The sequence below is a fragment of the Festucalex cinctus genome, chromosome 8 (assembly GCF_051991245.1).
Source record: "Festucalex cinctus isolate MCC-2025b chromosome 8, RoL_Fcin_1.0, whole genome shotgun sequence".
Taxonomy (NCBI): Eukaryota; Metazoa; Chordata; class Actinopteri; order Syngnathiformes; family Syngnathidae; genus Festucalex; species Festucalex cinctus.
The window spans coordinates 26,505,440-26,527,001 of NC_135418.1; the positions used below are offsets into that span (position 1 = coordinate 26,505,440).

The 21,562-nt window shown below is 39.8% G+C and overlaps 2 protein-coding genes across 8 annotated transcripts in view; both read right to left on the reverse strand.

Moving 5' to 3' along the window:
• The window catches only part of tead3b (TEA domain family member 3 b), a 64,501-nt gene that overhangs the window by 41,083 nt on the left and 1,856 nt on the right, over positions 1-21,562 (reverse strand). The window contains exon 2 of the mRNA XM_077531031.1: positions 12,989-13,037. Within this exon, the coding sequence (XP_077387157.1) occupies positions 12,989-13,037 (49 nt within the window). The remainder of the gene's footprint in view (positions 1-12,988; positions 13,038-21,562) is intronic.
• LOC144024581 (tubby-related protein 3-like) lies at positions 1,735-14,278 on the reverse strand. 7 transcript variants are annotated; one of them, XM_077531025.1, is made up of 14 exons: positions 14,192-14,278; positions 12,989-13,037; positions 10,634-10,763; positions 10,436-10,549; positions 10,231-10,362; positions 8,421-8,540; positions 8,152-8,289; positions 7,989-8,071; positions 6,630-6,794; positions 5,050-5,162; positions 4,710-4,818; positions 4,534-4,632; positions 4,182-4,353; positions 1,735-3,950 (listed from the first exon to the last, which is right to left on the reverse strand). In XM_077531025.1, exons 1-14 carry the CDS (start codon positions 14,236-14,238, stop codon positions 3,817-3,819), a joined length of 1,605 nt encoding a protein of 534 aa, XP_077387151.1. In that variant the 5' UTR covers positions 14,239-14,278; the 3' UTR covers positions 1,735-3,816. The 7 variants fall into 7 exon arrangements, with proteins under 7 accessions (XP_077387151.1, XP_077387152.1, XP_077387149.1 ...); XM_077531026.1 differs by having other exon boundaries at positions 7,989-8,066; positions 8,147-8,289; XM_077531023.1 differs by having other exon boundaries at positions 7,989-8,066; positions 8,147-8,292.

Here is a 21,562-nt window from a genome sequence, read left to right on the forward strand (position 1 = left end):
CGCGTCGTCCCCGCCGAAGACATCCCTCTCTCCGGTATAAGGAGTCCAACAGTACCGTCTAAACAACACCAGCGCGTTTCCTTCCTTCCTTCCCTTCCCTTCCCTTCCCTCCCGCTCCGCGGAAAAATGTCAAAAATGACAATGATCCGAAAACTTCACGAAGGGAGAGCAGCGAGCGAGCGAGCGAGTGAGCGTGGAGGCGAGAAGAAAAAAAAAAGAAGCCTGGGTGGTAAAAGCAACATTTTTTTTTTTTTGCGTGAAACTTACCTTGTTACAAATCGCTCTTCCCGCCACACAAACTTGCTCAAGATGCCGACTTTTTGGGCCAATTCTGGCGCCTGTGTTTTGCCCGAATATTTTCTCCGGAGGTTTGACAGTATAAGTGGAATGTTAAGTATGACTTTGGTATGAAATCAACGCACTACACTGGAAGGCGAAGGGGGGAGGGAGAGGGAGAGAGAGAGAGAGGCAGAGGAGAAGAAAAAAAAAAAAAAACAGAAGGCTGCGGAGGAGCCATTGGTGAACGTCAATCAACAAAGTTCGGGGCGGGACTCGGCTATCCTACAAATGCTGTGGTGAGGACTGGAATAACCAAAAACAAAATGCACAGACTTCGTTACAAATAACCAGTTACTGCGTAACTACTTATGGTGTGTGCCAATTGGCCACAAGGGGGCAGTACAATAAAGCCACGCAACACAAACGAAGACTTTCACAACTACTGTAAGTGAACTCGGTGACCCCTGTCATCAAATATTAAACTGTGCATGTTGTCGGCCACCAACCAACTCTCTTTCCACACAGACAAATGTCAAATCGTAATGGTTTGATGCCGGTAGGTCATTTGCATCTCAAATTTTGCTCACAAGTCAAAGCAAAACAAAATGGCCGAACTTGTAACTCAAAAAAACTCCTAAGACAGGTCACTCATTTATCAGTGGCCAAACATTTGTACACATACCAGTTTAATAACTTGTCAACAAGTTATTTGTTGCAAAAAAAAAAAAAGTTAGTTTGATCATGCACGGTACATTCTATTTTCCTAATCATATTGAACATTTTTCATATGTCTCAGAAAACGTTGTCCACCCTGTCATGATAGGGTAACTGCCGCTTTAAGAAGCTGTCTGATGTTTTCAGCGGCATTTCGACCAGCATTTTGCCTTTCTCCAATGGAGGCGGAAATAGTGGATAGTTGCCGTATAAGTCAATTGCACTTGTTTATTAATTTTTTGTGACATTATGTGTATTTTAAAGTTGGACATTGTCAAGATTCAATTGTCCACTCTGTCATATAATATCAATCGCAATAAGACGTTCGGGAAAATTCTGGATATATTTGTTAAACAGTACACAGTCAGCTTGCCACACGAAGAGCCATAATGTGCTCATTAAATATTAACAATAGCTAAAAATGTCCAACCTGTCACCATAATGTGCTCATTAATATTAACAATAGCTAAAAATGTCCAACCTGTCACCAAAGTCCTGATTTCGGTCTCTCTTACCTGTCTGTCTGTCCGTCCGTGCTGTTTTGCCACCTGGTGGCTAAAGTGTGTACACCAGAAAGAGCCGCACAACAAATTCACAAATTCAAGTTGCATAAACTGTTTCAATCTTTACAATCTATTAACTTATGCTATTATAGCATGTTATTATGATAAAGAGTACTATAGTGTCTTTTTTTCTGAATATTAATCGTATTATAAAATGTTTTGTTGGTGTTTTAACGGCTGTTGAACGGATTAATGGCATTTCCATTCATTTTAATGGAGAAATAAGTTTTGAGACAGAAGTGTTCTGAGTTTTTAGAGGTTATCTGTTAAAAAGCATCAATTACAAAAAGCAATAAATTTATTGTATTTAGTGGAATAATCTAAATGTCAGTCTGTGGTTTGCTGGGGGGGCCACTGCAGCCATTGCAGACATTTCCCTCCGGCAACAGCTCCTTCTATTGGTCAACAACATGGTTGCAGGCATTTCTGAAGGAATGCGTGCATCCACAACCTGGACAAATAAGCTACACAGATAAACTGATGGACATCTAAAAGAGGGAAATGACTTTTTTTTTTTTTTTTTTTTGCTGGAGGTCTCAGCGAGGAAACGCATCCATCCTGAAAAGGCGGCAGCTTAAGGCTTCATTTAACCTGCGAGTATGGACAACTGCCTGAGCAGGTTGAGGCAGAATGCACACCTTTCACTCACTTAAGCCTGCGAGCTGTCACCTCAAACAGGTTTTTCATTCGGAGCGCAGCTTCGGGGCGACTCAAAGCTGTCAGATGATCTGCAAGCCGCCGGCTTGACGCTAAAAGATATCTGTAAAAACTTCATATAAATTTAACATGTCAAAAAAAAAAAAAAAACGGTATTTATTTATTACAACTCATGTATCTTTGTTCATCTATTTTTGCTAGTGACGTACAGTGACCATCGGAACAATTAAATAAGACGGCAGAAGTTGTGATATAAGATGTGTATCCACCCGTTGCTATTCACACAACAGAATAGCTTTGTGTTTATCTAAAGAGGAGCAGATTTCACGTCCATTGCTGCGTAAATTGGGACGAGATCATCGTTATTTTAAGAACGTTTGCGATCATGCTGTTTGATGGCGTGCTTGTGATTTCGAATGCACCTTGTCTCAATAATGGTTGGGAAACACTGTCAGAGAAGACTACAAAATGGAAACAAATACATTGTGAACAAAAAAATCTTCAATCAGACACTAGAAAGAAAGAAAAAAAAAGAAAAATACTAAATATTAACATTTGTGATTTGTTATTTTTTATATGCTATAAATTTAATTGTACTGATGATAGTGGGGGGGGGGAAATAAGAAATTATAAATTAAATTAATGAAACCATTAATTTTTTAATACAAAAAAAAAAATGAGATCATGATAAATAATTTTACATTTTTTTCCCCACTATTAATGTGACCTGTAACCTGTACAGCTCAATAGAAAAAAAAAGTTTGTAAAAGGGGAGGTAAAACTAAATAACGGGGATAATGTGATTGCACACCCTCTTGTAAGTGGAATATTCATAATTAACTAATCAAATTCATGTTGAATGTCAGTCAGCACTTGACCTGCCAACATTTCAAGTGCCTCAAAAAAGTGCAGCTGTTCTTTTTGGGATTCTCTTGGCATTTGAACAGGGGGGTGTAGACTTTTTATATCCACCGTAGTTACAAATTTTTCATTTTTTGGTTTCATTTGCATTTTCTGATATATTCCAGCTTAAAAAAATAAATAAAAAATAAAAAACCTCAAGATACATGATCTGCACATTTGTTTAAATACAGTACTGGTTTTAACAGGTTTTTTTTTTGTCTGTAAGATATCAGCACTTTTATGAATCCCAATTTCATTTAATTCTAGTTTAAATTAGCCTGCTACAAATTTACAACGGTGAACAAAATAAATAAATAAATAAATAAAATAAAAAAATAAAATAAAATAAATAGTGCCATGATGTTGCTGGCGGTGAACGTTCCCATGATGGTAATTGTCAAAGTGACATGCCAACCGACACAAAATGTTTCCACTACTTTCAATTAGAAACGAAAGGAGACTCTCCCGGTGCCAAGGTGGATCAAAGGACAGATTGAGCCCATCTTGCAGGGCGGGAACAAGTACAACACGCCTCGGAAAAGCAGCAGGTATCGTCACATTCACTCAGCTGTCATTTGTTACCAGCGCACGTCGTCAAGACAGAACGTTTGGCGGCGTTTCCAAAGGCCTGGTTTGTTCTGATGGGTGCGTGTTGTGCGCGTTTATCACATGAGACCCTCGCAGTGGAAAAAGGTTGGACTCATTCGCATGCGATTTTCCCATCGAAGCTAGAGAGTGCGATGGCGAAGGCCTGCACTGCGCACATGGGGTACTTGTAGTCCAGCGTGAAAATGTCGTCGGCTATTCGGCCAAACTGCATCACAATGTAGTCCACTACAAGACAAGATAGACAAATGGACCAAAAGTAACCAAATCTGCTCAAAGTTTGTTGGGAGGTTTGGCTAATACCTGTACCTACAATGCATACTTTAATTGGTAGTTGCAATTGTTAAGCGGGCTAGATTAGAGCTAGATTATCTGTATTCTCTTGGCTAGCTTTAGCATCTTTGGTTTTGACCATATGTTAGGTAATATATTAGGAACGGTGAGTGTTTACAGACTCACAATCTTTGCTGTGGACGATCTGGAAATTCTTGATGGAGGCCTGGGTGACCCGGCCGTTGAAGTTGAGCACGTGCGAGGCCGTTTCTTCGTTCCACACGGGCGTCTTATTGTGAAGCTCAATCAGATTCTCCATCCTTCTATTTTGGTGTCGTATCAACAGGCCGTCGTAGTCCTGGGAAGATTTGATATGTATTTGTATTTGTCTGCAAAAATATCAAAGCAAAGTCTAGCCCGCCCCTGCGCAAATTTCCGCTGTGCTTCGTGCCGGACTTGCACTGGGCACGAAAAGAGAGCCTTTTTTTTTTTTTTGCTCGTCAATCTGCAGCTCTGAGCTGTTCTCCGTTATACTCACATTTCTGGGTCGGAGCGGTACTCGCTCGTTGTCCTTGTCCATGCCTGGAATGATGACCGACATCCTTCTGGGCCCTTTCATCCCCAAAACATTTGTTTCCTGATGCATGGCGGTAGAGATGCTTCAATTCAATTTCAGCGTGACAACATTTTTTTTCAAGATTTGGAATGACTTACGTAGATGATGGCTGCCAACTCCTGCCGCGCGTTGGACATGTCCGGAAGGGCTTTTTCGGGATTTAGAGCGTTGTCAAAAACAGTAAACTTGGTGCCCATTAAATTTGACCTGGACAACACGTGAAAAAGCAGATGTTGAATCAATATTGACTGCACATTGTGAGCTGGATTTGCACTGCGTAGTTCAAGTCACAAGGATTCCTGTGCCAGACATTAATGGCTGTGCATGCATTATTTTAGGGGCAGTGTTATGTAAAATATTATATATCTACATTGTTATGTGGATTTGACTGCTTGGACCTGCAGTAAAAATCCAGCCTTGAATGAATATCCGTCATACCTCAGCTTTCCTACAAAGTTATCGCCACCTCTTGACAAATCCGTAGCGTCTATGGAGATGAGATAATTGGAGGTTGCGCTTTTCTTTCTTTTCCTGCCCGCCAACAGAAACGTCTACAAAGAAATGTAAAATAGATGTTGTTGTTATTGTAGCATTGTGGCTTTTAACAATTTAAAAACACATCATTAGACATAACTTGCGTACTCGTAATGTCATGAGAACAAACGTGTGGCTTAACATGGGGTGGACCTAAACATTTGACTCCGCCCACGCAGATTCTCAGTGCCTTTTTTTATTTAACAGAATGGTTTTAACCTTTTTGTTAAACAAAATTTGCACATTTAATTAGGGATGTTCGATACCACTTTTTTTCAGACCGATACCGATACTCAGACCCTCAGTACTCACCGATACCGATACCAACTGCCGATACCAGTAGTACATTTTGACAAATAAAAAAAAATCACTAAAAGATATTTTTAAACAAATATATTTCCGTTAATTTTGACAAACAAAAAACAAAACAAAAAAACAGCACAGTCACTCTTCAATAGTCTTAACGCTCAAAATAAAACACAAAAATGCCCTTTTAGTTTAAGATTCACAATTTTGAAGTATTTCCAAACCGGTGAAGTTTTGGTGAAAAACTGCTGCAAGCTAGCGCCAGTTACAGGCAAGGAGGACTCACTTAAAGTCTTCCCCCTCTGCCATCGCTCGCTTGTACTTGTCTGCGAGTACTTGAAAAAAGGCTGGTATCGGCCCGATACCGATACCTGGTATCGCTACTCGCCAATCCCTACATTTAATGATGCGCCACCTTATGACTTATGATGCATCGAAAAATTAAACCCCTCAGTCATTCGGGGCGGAGCTTACTAAACCGTTTAATGGAAGTGGTCGAAACGGCCATTTTGAGGTACATTCTTGGTGAACAAACAGTCGTAGAGCCAGGGTTGGCGAACTGCGGTCCTCTAGAGTCGGAGTCCTGCAGGTTTTATAGATTTCCCTACTCGAAGTGCAGCTGATTCCAATTAACAGGCCCGTCATCAGGCTTCTGCCGAGCTTGCTGATGAGCTGATCATGAATCAACTGTGTTGAAGAAGGGAAATATCCAAAACCTGCAGGACTGCGGCCCTTCGAGCACCGGATCTCGACACATGTGGTCTAGGCCATTTGGTTCAAAAGTTGTGGTCAAAAGATGTCCTCCACATACAAATGAGTAGGATGGATGCAGTACTAAATGTCCCCAGCAGATGGCGAACTCCCTGCATCGTTGCATTTAGGATTTGGGTTTTGGTTAGTTTGTAATTTTCGATGTTTTAAAAAAAAAGTGTTTGAAAAATAAGTATGCCAAGGAAATAGTTTACAAAAACGCACAAAAAAAGAGAAGAACGCGCTTAGAAGGTAATAATCTATGTGGGTGGAGTCAAATGGTTAAGTCCACCCCACTTTGAGCCACGCCCCCAAACTGGACACTGCAGCCAGGGCTTTACTTGTGGAAAGGCGTACAAGTTGGTGGTGATAGACATGTGAACTAATATTGATAACATTTTGATAAAGGAATCAAAACTCCAACCGACCTTCTTGTCGTTGTCCAGATGAAGGTAGTAAATCGGGTACATGCTCTTATCCATCCCCCGCTGGTCTCGAGTCACTCGACATTTGACGGTCGCGCCTTGAGGCGCCGGCTCCATCACAAACGTTTCCAAGTTGTCAAACTCAATCTCAGGTGACGGCGCTCTCGCCTGCTCGCAAAAGATTCATGAAAGTGCCAAGCAGAAAAAGGACATTCAAGGCTCCCCGCGGATGCGTTCACACTTGTCACGTGTGTTTTAATCAACTATGGGACGATTGCTCTCGTGTCGCGCGCTTTCCATGACACCCAATTCGGTGGACAAGTCTGTCATGACAGGACGAGTGACGAGTTTCCATGCTGGACAGAAAGTCACTCTGATTTCTGGTATTTTAATCCAGACCTCAGATTGAGAGAAATGTTTTGTCCGTGTCCAATGACACAAATGTTAGCGTACATGCTAAAGCTAGGCACAGACAGTGCAAACTGGCTGAGTCATTTTGATTTCAGTGCCAATTTTTAACTTGGCCAGGCATCGTTAGAACGATTGGCGGCTCCCGGCCGATCGAAAGAACGTCGGATGAATTTCCGCCTTGTCAGAAATGTGATCTCATACAGTTTAAGATGAGTTACTGACTCAATTTCTACATCTGCACTATTTTCCCATCACTGGACACTAGTGTGCTTCTTTTGAGTTTTTGGAACAGAGAAAAACATTGTTTTTAGTATTGGCATTCTGGGCCCACAGAAAGCGGAAATATCTTCTTTTTCGTGATTTGTATGACAACATCTCAGAATTCTCACTTTAAAGTCAAAATTCAGAGAATCAACTCTGACGATTCTCCGAATTCTGACTTTAATCTCACGATACTCTCTTTAAAGTCAGAATTTTGAGATAAAAGTGAGAATCTTGCAACCTTTTTCTTTTCTTAACTGACCCTCGTCATCTTCTACTCCTCTTCCGTAAAATTTAAAGGTAACACTTCTAATGTAATAAATATTTATGCCTACCTGAAGCTAACCGAACCAAACGTACACTATCTTGTCTATCGTTGTTATACTTCACTCCCGACCAGATTATCAAATCCTAAATGTGAACCCAACCTTAAGCGGAGTGCACACATACCGATAATCAGGCAGAATTTGAGAAATGATTATCCTGCGTTGTGTGGCGTGTTAGGAGTGATCTTTTACTCCCTATCCACTCAGGGCAGACAATCCTAAATGTTAAACATGTTCAATATTCATGATTGCAAATTCTCATGTGGTGGTTAAAGTCGACTCCATGATTGCAATGTGAGGAAAACAATCGGTTAAAATGTTGAAAATCGGTACGTGTGTACCCCATTTTAATATTTTTTGATACCTTCTTCTTCTTTCCTTTTCCTTTTTTCTTTTTTGATTTTTCTTCTTTTTCTGATTCGGATTCATCGCTCTCTTCTGCCTTTGCTGAAAAAAAAAATCATAGAAGTCATTTTTGAGTTGGTGCCAGCGGTTGAAAAGGTGGAGCAAGCGTGCGGAAACCTTGCCTTTCTTCTTCGTCTTCTTTTCTTTGTTTTTGTCTCCTGACGTTTGGAACAAAGACGACGTGGAGCTGGCGGCCGACTTCTTTTTCGACTTGGTCGACTTGCTCTCTTCTCCGCTGTCGTCGCTTTCCGATTTGGCGGCTGCTTTGGTGGGGTGTAATTAAGGACACAAATGAGGGTAATTGACACCTTGAGCAGCAAAGCGAATGTCTGTCAGCTGTCAGTCACGGTAAATCACCGGGCGTGTTTTTGTAATCGCTTTTTTTAATCACCTTTCTTTTTGCTCTTGGAGTCTTTGTCGTTGTTTATCTGAAACAGAGACGCTGCTTCCTTCTTTTTGTCTTTCTCTTTTGATTTTGACTTCTTCTCCTTTACATCGGAATCTTTCTCATCTGAGGAATTAAAGGAAAAGAACAATTAAGACATGTTTTAATGAACGAGGGTGACCATAATATACTTTTGTTTTGTTTTTTAATAAATAAATCTACATTGCTTGGCCTATCTGTGCTGCTGGGAATTTGGTGCGCTCAGTAAACGTGTGGCTGTTATGATAGTAAATCGGGTCATTTCTTTATTACTGTTATCGTTTCATACTATGTCGAGCAAAAATGAAAGTTGGTGGGACGAATATGTGCAAGTATGAATTCACATGTATAACAGAACGTATGGTGTTCCACATGGTTCAATTCTGAGGCCTCTGCTGTTTTCAAACTAAAAGGAGATTTAGCTGGTTGTTTAATTTCTTTTCACTTTGGGTGGGCAGGCGCTCCAGAGATCATAGCCGATTTTGACTATAGGTGAAATAGGCTGCTGCTTATGGCCTCCAAGCCACCAGGGGGCCCCCAAGCTCTATGTGTAGTCTTACCTGAGGATGATTAAAATGTCCTGTAATAGATTGTGGTATCTTAGGAGACCATCGAAAGGGTTAGGAATCTCTTCATTGTAGTTTGGCAAACTAGGGGCCCCCAAACAGAATCTTGTCTAGGGCCCCCATGAAGCTAGAAACGGCCCTGCCAGAGACGCGCCGATTGGTATACCAGCAATTAAAAAAAAAAAAAAAAGTCAATTTCCATAAATGTCCCTTTTCAACTGACTTTTATATTTATATATATATATATATATATATATATATATATATATATATATATATATATATATATATATATATATATATATATATATATGTATGTATATATATAACATAGGAGTTCAAAATGCTGACTGAGGCTTTTAAAATCCTGGATGATTTTTAAGCATATCGGTTAACAAAGATGAGGACAGATTTGGAGCACGAATAACATTTGAGCATGTGATCCTGGCTTTCTTTCCAGGTGTTTTTTTGTTTTTTGTTTTTTTGTGAGAGAGCGCTTCAGCAGGAGTCTCTCACATCTGTCAAATGAGTTAATGTAGGTCTTTTCCTTCTGCAGCTAAAACGTTTAAGAGGCCGAGGCAGAGAAAAAGAGCTGACGGAGCGCTTTGTCACGTCTGATATGACTTGCAGATATTCGCTGGCGGCCAGCAGATGTTCAAGACGTAAAGCATCATTACAATATTGTATTATATTGGAATAATAGTATATCATAACAACAATAACAACAGGAATATTGTATTGTATTGTATTACTAATACAGTTAAACGATGTCGCTTGGTTGATCCTTTTTTGCTTTGTGGCGCAAGCTAAAATTTGGGATATGAACAGCAGCTCAAGTGTTAAAAAAACAAAACAAAAAAAAACAAAAAACAAGTTTAATTGCTATGATTGTGTTTTGGGTTTGGTCATAAGGTCATCATGTTGGTGTATTAAGCTTATGCAGTTATCATGCTTACGCAGGTCATGGGGGGGTCAAGTATTTTGGATATATTATACAGTTACTATGTCCCTTTGTATAGAATGCCACATATTTCAGTCGCAACTTGACTGTGAAAATATTTTCAATCTATTCTCCACAAGAGGGGCCATGTCAAGCGTGGTATTTGTGTCCCCTCCCCCCATCGCCGTTACGCAATCAAGTCATGTACGGTAATCCTATTAACAGCTCGTCAGCTGTGAGGTCACGTTAAGAAGTTTTTTTTTACGGGTACCTTTGGATTTGGATTTCTTTTCTTTGGTGACGCTTGGGGACGGCGAGCTGTCTTTGGTTGTCTTCTTCTTGCTTTTCTTTTTAGCGGTGTCCTCCTCCTCCTCCTCTTCCTCGTCTTCGTCTGTTACTGACCCTGTTGATGTTGATCAGATAAATTAAATGATTTGTTGAGCTGCAAAGCACATTCAAAGCAACGACTGCGTTACCTTTCTTCTTTTTGGGGGCACTTTTGGCTTTCTTTTTTGTCTCTTTCTCTTTTTCCTTTTCTTTGTCTAGTTCTTTATTCTTGTCGAGTTTCTTTTTCTTCAGCTTTTTGTCATCTGCAATGATGTCAGACACAAAAAGTTAAGAATGCTTGCTCATCTCCACCCCCCTAAAAAAGTTTTTTTTTTTTTTTCCTTTACTTTGCAAAACAGGAATCTCCTCAGAGGCCTCCTCGTTCTTTTTGATTTTGATCTTTTTGATCTTGGCCTCGCTGCCGTTCAGCTTGGCCTCACTTGTGCTGTTGGCTTCGTCCTTCTTCTTCTTCGTCTTCTTTTTAGTGGATTTTTCTGTTGTACATTAACAAAAAGAAATGAATGAAGAAACAGCCTGCCCAAAAAATCTCCAAATAAAAAACAATTTGTTGTAAAAATAGGGCTGGGTTTAAAAATAGCAATTAATCAATATCAAATTGATTTTCCTTTACTCAGCCCAATATTGTATATTGTTTGTGGAGTTGAACTGACGTTCCATAGATGTATGTGTTAATCAATAATGGATTGAATTGATTAAATTGAATCAAATCTGGGGAAATAATCCAAATTGAATTGAACTGAACTTTTGTGAATCGAAATTGAATCGATTCAGAAAATTAGTATTGATCACCCAGCCCTTATAACAACAACATAATGAGACAATCGATTTAATTTAATTTACAATGTGTATAAAATTAAATTAAAAAATGAATACGTAAAAAAACAACAACATTATAATAATGATAGAAAACTAACATATATGCAATTGTATTGTGATATTAACTCACCAATAAAACAACCAGATCCGGGAATGCAAGAGGGGGAAAAAAAGTGACATCATCAACCCCACAAGTCAAATGATTGTGATTATACGGTCAACTGACGCGAGAAGCTGTGTTGATATCCTTAACGTTGTCCTCAAATATTAGCGTGGAAATTGAATTATCACTTGAACTGGTTTTACACTCAATCGCAAATGCCAGTAAATCATTGGCCCACTTTGCATGATGCGACTTTGCCCCAAATGTGAACGAATGAAAACCGTGAAGCAAACGTCTCCGTGGTGAGAAACGAGTCGTCACGGGAAAGGAGGTCAGTGGACGTAATCCTGTTAGATTACGAGACATCCTGCATAGACGCGTCAGGCTTACGCCAACCCTCGCGCGATCCAACACTCGACCGCGTTACCACAGAGGACCTGACCAGCTGTCATGACGGATTTTTTATTGATGAAATTCAAAGGCAAAGGTAAACACACCAGTTCCTTAACAAGATAAAAACTTTTTCAATGGTTCACTTCAAAGAGTGGGTATAAAAAGTCTGCACACCCCTGTTCAAATGCCAGATTTTGTTAGGGAAAAAATATATATATATTATTTTGTTTTTTTGAGAGGGGAAGTAAACAACAGATTTTGGTTGCACAAGTGTGCACACCCTCTTGTGACTGAGAATGTGTTCAGAGTGAGCCAATCACATTCAAAGTTAAATGGCAGTGAGCACACACATGCCACCATTTAAAGATCAGATGTTCTAGTAGGCTTTTCGTGACATTTTGCTTTACTTTTTGTTTTGCACCAACATTGACTGCTCTTTGCAATTGTTCCTAATTATCTCCCCTTGACTACGTTGTTTACTTTTCCTTTTTAAAATTGGTTTACATATAATAGGTTGTAGGTAACATTAATGGTGATTTTTTTTTTTTTTTTTTTACATGATTTATCTTGGTCTTTTTTTTAGATCACAAAAACCTTTGACCACAAAAAACAAGTAATACAGTAGTTTGTAATACAATAATATAATAATAATTGATGTGATATGTTAATCAAATTTGGACTGTGTACTCAGTCAGAGGTTACCAACATTCAAATACAGATATGATCCTAGCTATGCTGCAGTCGACCACCAAACCCGGTCTAATAGAGTACTACTAACTGTCTGTGGTGAGGTTAGCATTCTGCATCACTGCCAGAAAGTCATCTAAAGGAAGCTCAATTTTCTAAACTGTTGATTTGCGGTCTTAAACGTACCTTCACCTTTTCTGCAGACATGTTGCGGCCTCTTGACGGCTTCTTGAGCAATGTTAGAAAATCCAATAACCCAAAAAAAACACACAAAAAACAGGCTCCTCGGCGGAGATGATGAAGAGCGAGAAAGCGCCCTGTGTTCAGCACATCACCATGGGCAAAAAGTTGTTAATAGGATTTATGTGTAAAGCCATCTGCTGTGTAGGAACACGTCAACGGGTAAGACCAAGCAGGCCCGGCGGCGGGGGAGGAAGGGCGGAGGGAAGAGGATGGTTTTGTTTATCACAGGCAGCACGGTGACCTAGTGGTTAGCATTTCTACCCCCTGCGGGCCACTAAAAAAACATGTACAGCGGGCCACAAATGGCCCCGCAGGCGTTAGCTTGGACACCAGTGTTCTAAACGGTCCGTGTGAATTGTTGTATGTCGTATGTATGTGCAGTAATTGGCTGGCAACCAACCCACGTTGCAAAGGAAATGTGGGATAAATGGATATTTACCTTCGTGTACACGTGTGGGGATGCCACACAATTGTCCTCCTCCAGACCGCTGTTGTAAGGACAGATTACAAAGAAGGTTAGTGTTAAAACAAAGTATGATTCATTTGTATTCATTAATTTAAGTGAAAATTAGCTTACCTAAGTCCAAAATAATGTTTTCCATTGATTCAATTTACGAAATACAATGCGACATATTCAATATTTATACACCTAATTTTATTTAGTTCATTTATTATTTAAAATTATTGAATGGCATTTTTGTCTATTTCTAAAATTACTGAATGACATTTTAAATTATATGAGATTTGCGTGTAGAGGCCCTAATCCATTATGAATGAAATCGGAAACATAGAGTAACCTGAAATAATAAATTTATTGAACATATTCAGTATTTATTATTCGGATTAATTTATTTTTACTATGACCACTTGCTATGCATATTTAATTAAACTTTTAATTACCTTGTTTCGTGTTTATTTATTTAATGCAGTTCATCTAACTTATTTTTATTTTTTATTTTTTTTGCACCCATTCCTCTAACCCCCAGTGTTTTTTGTTTTTGTTTTTTTTGGTGGGAAAACACATGAAACTACAGTGAAAGGCAACAAACACCTGTGAAACGTTACATGAAAAAAACAAATCAACGGGTTGTAGTTTGGCCCATACGCCAAACTAAGTGTTCTCCTAACATTTCACTATGTCAAGTTCAACAAATGTCATTTTTTTGCAGATCATGATGTCGACGCCAAGTGTTACTTTCTCGCTCTGTGGCCTTTCAATGACCACGTGAGCGTATGAAACTAGAGCAGGTTCTGTAATTCGCTTTGCGTGGCAACGGCAGGAAAAGATTTCCCTCTGCCGCTTATTGGTTTAACATCACTTGGCGAGTTCTTTTGGAAAGTGGTGTGATTTAATTGCCAATGAGTGGGAATAAAAAAATAAAAAAAAAGGGGTGGGGGGTGCGTACAGTTGAGGGTATTATTATTTGATCCCATGCTGAATATGCAACTTTGCAGTGTGTTACCAACATTTTCTTTGGCCTCCTCCAAACAGAGGCCAATCGATGGTCATTTTGCGTGGCTATTATCGAATTCAATAAACAATCAAATTAATGACTTTCCTGGTGAGTGAGGAAACCTACAAATCAAATAATATTTCCCCACGTGTATGCAAAGGAATATGAATTCTTTAATGTTAACATACCTGTCATGTGTCCAGGCCTCTCTCACGGTCTGACGCTGGCCCGACATGGCCGATGTGTAAGGACTCAAAATGAACACCGGTGAGAGGCTCCACCATAAACATCAACAGGGGAGTCACATGACCTGGCCTTGAAGAGCATCACCCCCCACCCCAACCCTTCATTCTGGATTACGTTAATCAGCCACTCACCATCTGCGAGCATTAGCTCTGTTTGCTAAATGGGAGGAGAACAAAACGAAATTGTTGCTCGTGGGAGGAATTTGTGAGGCATGTCGAGCAGTTGAGCAGCAGGGAGCACTGTTGAGACACTTTACCCTTGCTACTTCACTGGAATACAGGAAAGTAATAGAGGTAGAACACTGCCAGCAAAAAAAAAAATGCATCAGTGATGATTGATATTTGATAGCGTGATTTGTCTACTTTGTTGGGGCGGAGCTAATTCTTTGGCAGTTGGTGGTTTGGCCAGTTTGACACAATATCCTAATTTATTGAAATGCTCCTATAGAGCCATAATACATGGTGAAGTTTATTTTGTTTTTATTGTGGCCCAAAACTAATACATTTATCTGGAAAATACAGAAATCAAACATGAAAACATTCCACTTGCTGCTGCATCTGTTCTCTTTTAAAGTGTAAAACAAACATGCCACTTCTCTTAGAAATAGAAAAAGTGTAATAGGCTCTTTTGTCCACTAGATGCTGCTGTAGCCCAAGAGACATGGTTTTTAAACAAGAAGAAAAATTAAACAGGAGGAAGTAACTGGGCAAAATGAGGCCCAGTACTGCAATTTCATGTTCTTACGGATTCATAATTTCATAGTCTTTATTTTATTTTTTATTTTTTGTATAACGTGGCTGGTTAATCTATACTGTACTCAAATTCAAATTCTGAATTGAATTGAATTCTGAAAGTCTGAATTTTCCACAGCCCTTCCTTAAGGGGAAACAAAGCACGTGTCAGCTGTTTTTTTTTTTTTTTTGTGTGTGTTAGAAATATGACCCGACGGCAGCTATAACCACTTAATTAGGTCACCAAGTCAAAACTGCTGTGATTATGAGGAGCGGCCCACTGGTCAAAAAGAAACTGGCAAGGACATTACCTGGCTTGCACTGTAAGTTTGCGGTGAATCATCAACTTGCAGGCAGTGAAGACAAACAATAAACACGCAACAGGAAGTATCCATGTTTGCTGAATCGACAGTATATCCAAAGAGGAGGCTTGTTTGAATGGGAAACATGCCCGGGCAGCAGAGAATGTGCGAGACAAGACTTGACAAGCCAACGCAATGTTGTCTCCTGGCTGCTAAATGCCACATAATATACAGTATTACTGTAATTACCGTCAAACAATGGATGCAGCTCCTCTCATTCCCTTTAAATTGAGCTCTGGAGAAGCACACGGTTTATATGGCGGAAAGATAACGGACACGAGAGGCTATGCAGGAGATCGATGTGCTTCTCGAGCCCCAAATCAGCTGAGATTGGCTTCAGCTCATGAAATACCATCAAAGCGACCGAGAGTGCATCAGTTGTATATATCCCATACATCCTGTTGACACTCTGATATAGTCGCATACAAACTTCACCCTCACATAACCTCACTCAGCGAGTTCCTGCCACTGCACATAAAAGGTCGTTTTTGTGCGGCGGTGGCAGATGTGTTCTCATGTTTCTGTTTGTCTCATCTGGTCTTCAGTGGACCATCAGTGTTGGCTTGGCGAACCGAAAAGTTCCCCTTTGAGGCTCCAGCGAAATCTGTGTGTGCTGAACGCACGTTAGCGACGGCTGTTTCTTGTTTTTGGAACAATAGCGAAAGCATTTCTGTCGTAATGAAACATATTACATGCTTTGCTTGTCCTTATTGACCTGTTTTTGTGAACAAAACAAAAAAAAAAAAAAAAAGATTTGGATCTCCTGTGATTGCTGCAGGCTTCGATTCTAAACAGACTCCGGTGGTATCCATTTATGTACAAGATGCTTAAGGAGGAACGTAGCGCTGTTAGCGGTTTTGTTTGGTCAAATTGCTACATCCCGCTTTCTTTTGTGGGCATTTTTGTTTGGCTTAGATCTGCTTTTCCAAGGGCCCGTTTATATGAGGACAAAAGCGGGTAAAAGCTCGAAAGTATTCTATCAGACGGGCTTTTCGTTGGGACGGTGACGGGGTTTTGGGGGCTTGACAACGCAAAAATAAAATGTAAGAGTCCATCCATCCATTTTCCTGTTCAGGGTAGGTAGCGCTCCAAAAACCTGGAGCAGGTTCATGATTGGTAAATGGAAGACTAGTTCAGTCTACGCTAAACTTGCTAGCATCCTGGCTAACTACCAGCATGCCCACAGAAAGGGTGCGCACACCTGATCTTTGTCACAATTCGACTTCCTGTGAACATGCATGCTGTTTTATTATGTTTTTGTATACTTGATGCAGTTGCTAACCGGCGGCTACAAAAATGAAGGCCGGGCAGCCCGGAAACAAGGCCCAAGACGAGACGCAAAGGTGACGCCCGCCAGGAAGCCGAGCTCGTCGTGCGTACTTCCTTTTACCGCTGACGCTCCGTCACAAAGTCCCCGAGAGCGAATTGTCACTTCCCGGCATCCCCAAGAGAGAGAGAAGAAAAAAAAAAGGAGGACTGGAGAGCAAGCAAGAGAGAGGAGCTGCCTCGTCACCCCTGTTTCTCCTAAATAAGCAGCGATCTGTTGAACGGCTGCCAACGGAGGCTGGCCCAAACCCTCGCAGCGCAACTTTTACAAGCCGAGCCTTCGCCAGCAGGAAGGCAAAAAGACACAGAGCCCAGGCTTGTGAGAGAGGGGGGATTTTGCTCCTCTCTTTCTTTCTGTGGTTAAAAAAAAAAAAAAAAAGAGAGAGTGAATCATTTGAGGACGAAGGGAGGATTTTATATGCTGACGTCACAGAGAAAGCTGTCTTGGATATCGCCTGAGGAAAGACGAGTGACACATGGTGGACACACTTCCGATTAAAACGGAGTCTTCGAAGGTTTTTCTTTTCTTTTTTTCTTTTTTTTAATGCATGTTTGCATTGCTCCTACTTCTCTCCCGTAAGATCTTGGTGGATTAAAAGGTTCACCATTGTCCTCGATTGACTCCGCTGGCAGGAAACCTTGGGCAAAAAAAAAAAAAACACCCAGGCAGGTGCGGGACGACTAAAAAAAGACGAGCAGCCAAGAATGGGATCCGCCAGGCATGGACTACCTGGGAAGGTTGCCAAGTGCTGACAAAAGGCTTAGCGAGGAACAAGTCGTTTGCAGCCAAACGCGTCGGGAAACCGTTTGGACGGCTTCATCCGGAACGCCGTCAAACCGTGTTGGCACCGCTTCAAGTCCGCCTGTAAGTACTCACTTTGGATTCTTTTAAGCCGCCTTTCCCGGTCCTGCTCGATCCTGTAATCCCGCAAACAAACGAGACGTCTTTGTGAGGACACCACGGCCCTAAGCCGAGACCCCTTTTGAAGTGGCTCACTCGCTCGGGGGATAGCATCCGCTATGAGGGTGCAACGCGAGCCGTCTTGCGATACTTTGACGACTTCTTCCCTCCTCACACAAGCGGCAGGAAAAAGAGAAGAAGAAGAAGACGGGCACGGCTTCCACCACTCGTCTTCTTTTATCATCTCACAGCCCGAAAGTGTAAAAGCATTCCTTCCCGCCTTCTTTTGAGTTCTGCGACATCGTGGCCTCATTTTTCTATACGCTCACCTGCAAGTATTTCCTATTTTTGCTTTTATGTGCATTTCGAGATTTCTCTTGTCACATCTTTTAACCGCAGTGCTCGATTTGCAGCGAAAACAATGCGCCCGCTCCGTACTAATGGCTGCCCTCACGTTTCCGACAAGCTGGGACTTTGTCCTATGTGATGTTTTGAGAGGGGGAAAGAAGTTTAATTATTTGTGGACGGCATGCTCAGCTTTGGAAACGGGAGCTGAAACAGTGCTTTGACGCATTATTTACGTGAAAATCGTCAGATGAATTTTTGATGTGTAATAGACCTAAATTGTCCGGGCTGAAAGCTGCGTGGTGCCTTAGGTTGGCATCGTGGCCAATTCGGATGTAATGGATATATCTGTACACATCAAGTGAGACATATCCCATATGGATGCGTTTATATTTACGGAATGCAAGAAGCAACTCAAATGAGCAGAAACTGCATGGAATACACTCCCCACCTTGATTCCAATGAGAGTAACCTCCACGTTAATCAACAGGCCACCATCAGCAAAAACTTTTTGTTTATTTAATAATAGGTGCACCTCTAATGTAGCATATTTAGACCGTATTTAATTTTCAATCTGTTTTTGCTGCAGTTGGACTCAATTCTATTTATAGTGTTTACAAAAATAATAAATATTTAATTTAATAATTGAATTTGGATTGAATTTAATAAAAAGTACAAAATAAATATATGTAGGTAAGTAATTAAGTAAATAAAATAAATAGTAAGATCATAAGTAGGTAAGTAAATAAGTGAATTCAGTAATAAATCAATACATTGTTGAAATGGGTTTGAAATCAGTTGAAATTTGCAGCTGGTGTTTTCCAACGTGTTTATTTGCGTTGTTTGGACAGACGATCCGAATATTCCGTCAAGCTGGCGTTGACAAGGGTATATTCCATCTGTGCATTTACGCTGCACCCGCATTGGCAAATACGCGAGACGTATCAGATTTGGAGCCACATTTGGAAGAGGCCCGATTTCAATCTAGATATCCAATACATCATTTTTTTTAACTTACACAACAATACCGCAAATCCGAAACTGTTTGGAATTGTGTTACTTCACTTGCACCATGCAGTGTATAGCCAGACATAATAATAATCAATAATATTATTCAAGTGGTAATATTAAAGTGGGTATTGCCGTCGTCATGCACTCCAACATAAATGCCTCTACAATAAGTCAAATATTTAAGCTTCATGGTATCTTTGTTAACATTTTTTTTTTTTTTTCCGGCCGTACTAAAAATTAAAAAAAAAAGTGTAATTGCACATCCACTACAGTAGGTGGCAGTGACACTGTCTTTATCAGAGAGGGCACAATGAGTACGAGTTCCTCTGCAAAAGTGTACTTAAAACAGTTGCATAGACAGATCACAAATGATATTTATAGTCTTAGTGGAGAGTTGACAGGCGTGAAATATTTTCTGCTTCCTGGGGAGGAGGCAAAATAATAATAATAATTGTAAAGAACTGATTTAACAGCTTACAGCATCAAATAGAAAGGGACAGCGTGTCGACAATACTTATGAAAATATTCCGCGCTGCTAGTTTAGATAGAAGGTGAATTATTGACATTTTTAATATTTAATAAATTAGTTCAATTGTTAGCCATAGTGACTTTTATAATGACAACTTTTATCATAATGACCAATGTAAAACATTTAATATATGTAGAGGTACATAAACCTTTAAGTGTCGCACACAATACTAAGTTATATATCAGGAAATAAAATAATTATAAGTGACACTAAAAGACATATTGGCATTTTTGTCATACTAATTTGTCAAATAACTAGCGATAGCATTGAAGGGGAAAAAAAAAAAAAGGTTGTTGTTGGGTTTTACCAAACTACAATGAACTATACGTATGTTTCAAATCAGCGTCACACAAAATTGCAATATATACAGTACACTGTACATGTATCGCGTACCACAAAGAAGTAAAAATGCCGCCTTGAGCTGTTCTTAAAATCCTAATAAAGTTAATTTTTCATAGCAGTGTGCAAATGCAGTGGTTGTGCTTCCAAACCCACATGAACCCGATCCAGATAGAACCAGAAATCCTTGTTTGCTGCATGAAGGGACTTGCAATGCAATGTAGATTGCAGCAGCTCCTACTGTATGTGTCTTAAAAAAAATAAAAAATGTAAAAAAAAACTCACACACATGCACACAAAAAAACAATATGTCCAGTATTTGTGTCGAAGGTGACATTCAGGATGGTCAATTTGATTGTCTTCATCTGGTGCGAACAGCTTCCCACGTCACTAACCTGAGACCGCCGGGATCAAAGTCTCTTTTTTGGGTTTATATCACATGATACACACAAACACGCACACGCACACGCACACACGGCTCTTCCTGTTTGTTAGCGCCGCTGCGTTAGGGCCTATAAACAGCATTTGATCGGCCTTCTCGGATCGAGCCGCTCCGAAACGACGACCACTTGAAACAGTTGCAGCAATGAGCAACCAATTACCAAATGTAGAAAGGAGGAGGTGGGGTGAAGTTCTCGCTGTGTGTTTGTGTGTGTACTTAGTCATGTGAAATCCATCTTGAGATTAACATCTGGATGGTCCAGATGTCCTTTTAATGTTTGCACATTTGTCTTAACCTCAGCCGATTTCCTGCAAGTCTAACATCACAAGATCATTTCCGAAATTAAAACACTAAAAAAAAAAAAAAAACTTTTTTTTTCGATGTAATCCGATTCCTTGGTGAAACATTTTCACTTATGAAATGTTCATTATATATCAACACAAAAAAAAAAAAACAGAGAAAATAAGGAACAAGCTTCACTCGGTCATACCATTTAGAATTCTGAGATAGGAAACGCAATATGAATTACTCGAATAAAAGTTACAAAACTCATTGCACACCATTTTTGTGTTTGTACGTCTGTTAGCTAGCAGGCTAGTTTCTGGTTACATATGGGACTGGACTCTATCATTCTGCTTTAAACATAAAATGGATTCCTCTCATAAAAGTAACAAAATACTTTTTTGGTTTGCATACAGGACTGTCTCAAAATATTAGAATATTGTGATCAAGTCCATTATTTTCTGGAATGCAATTAAATAAGCAAAAATGCCAATGATTATGGCTTTTTTTTTTTACTTGGTCTGAGGAAATATTCTCATATTTTGAGATAGGATATTTGAGTTTTCTTAAGCTGTAAGCCATAATCAGCAATATTAAAATAATCAAAGGCTTGCAATATTTCAGTTGATTTGTAATAAATCCAGAATGTATGGCATTTTTGCTTATTTAATTGCATTACAGAAAATAATGGACTTTATCACAATATTCTAATTTTCTGAGACAGTCCTGTATTAGTTAGCAATTAAATTCATGCTGAAAAATTCATACATCTACATTCAGCAACAGGAAAAACAGGTCCATTCTAACTGAAAAATAACATTTCTCTTTCAACAGGCTACTTTTGCTTCATGGAGAACATTTACATGGATGGGACTGTACCATTTATATTCTAGGTTGGGGAAAAGTTCAGTTTTATGGAGACAGGCAACAACAAAAATACAAAATTTCTCTCTAAAATGGAAAAAAAAAAATTGTTGTGTTAGATTTTGTCCATGACATGTTATTTATGAGGCTATAGTTCCAGGAGAATGATATGAAAGACGAG

What these genes read in the sequence shown, in the direction of transcription:
- LOC144024581 (XM_077531023.1), bottom strand. Translation starts at nt 14,238, where the DNA reads ATGTCGGGCCAGCGTCAGACCGTGAGAGAGGCCTGGACACATGACAG. An exon ending in GGAGATTCCTGTTTTGCAAA is followed by an intron (nt 10,550 to 10,633) that starts GTAAAGGAAAAA and finishes ACATCATTGCAG; the next exon opens with ATGACAAAAAGCTGAAGAAA. An exon ending in GATCGTCCACAGCAAAGATT is followed by an intron (nt 3,951 to 4,181) that starts GTGAGTCTGTAA and finishes CTTGTCTTGTAG; the next exon opens with TGGACTACATTGTGATGCAG.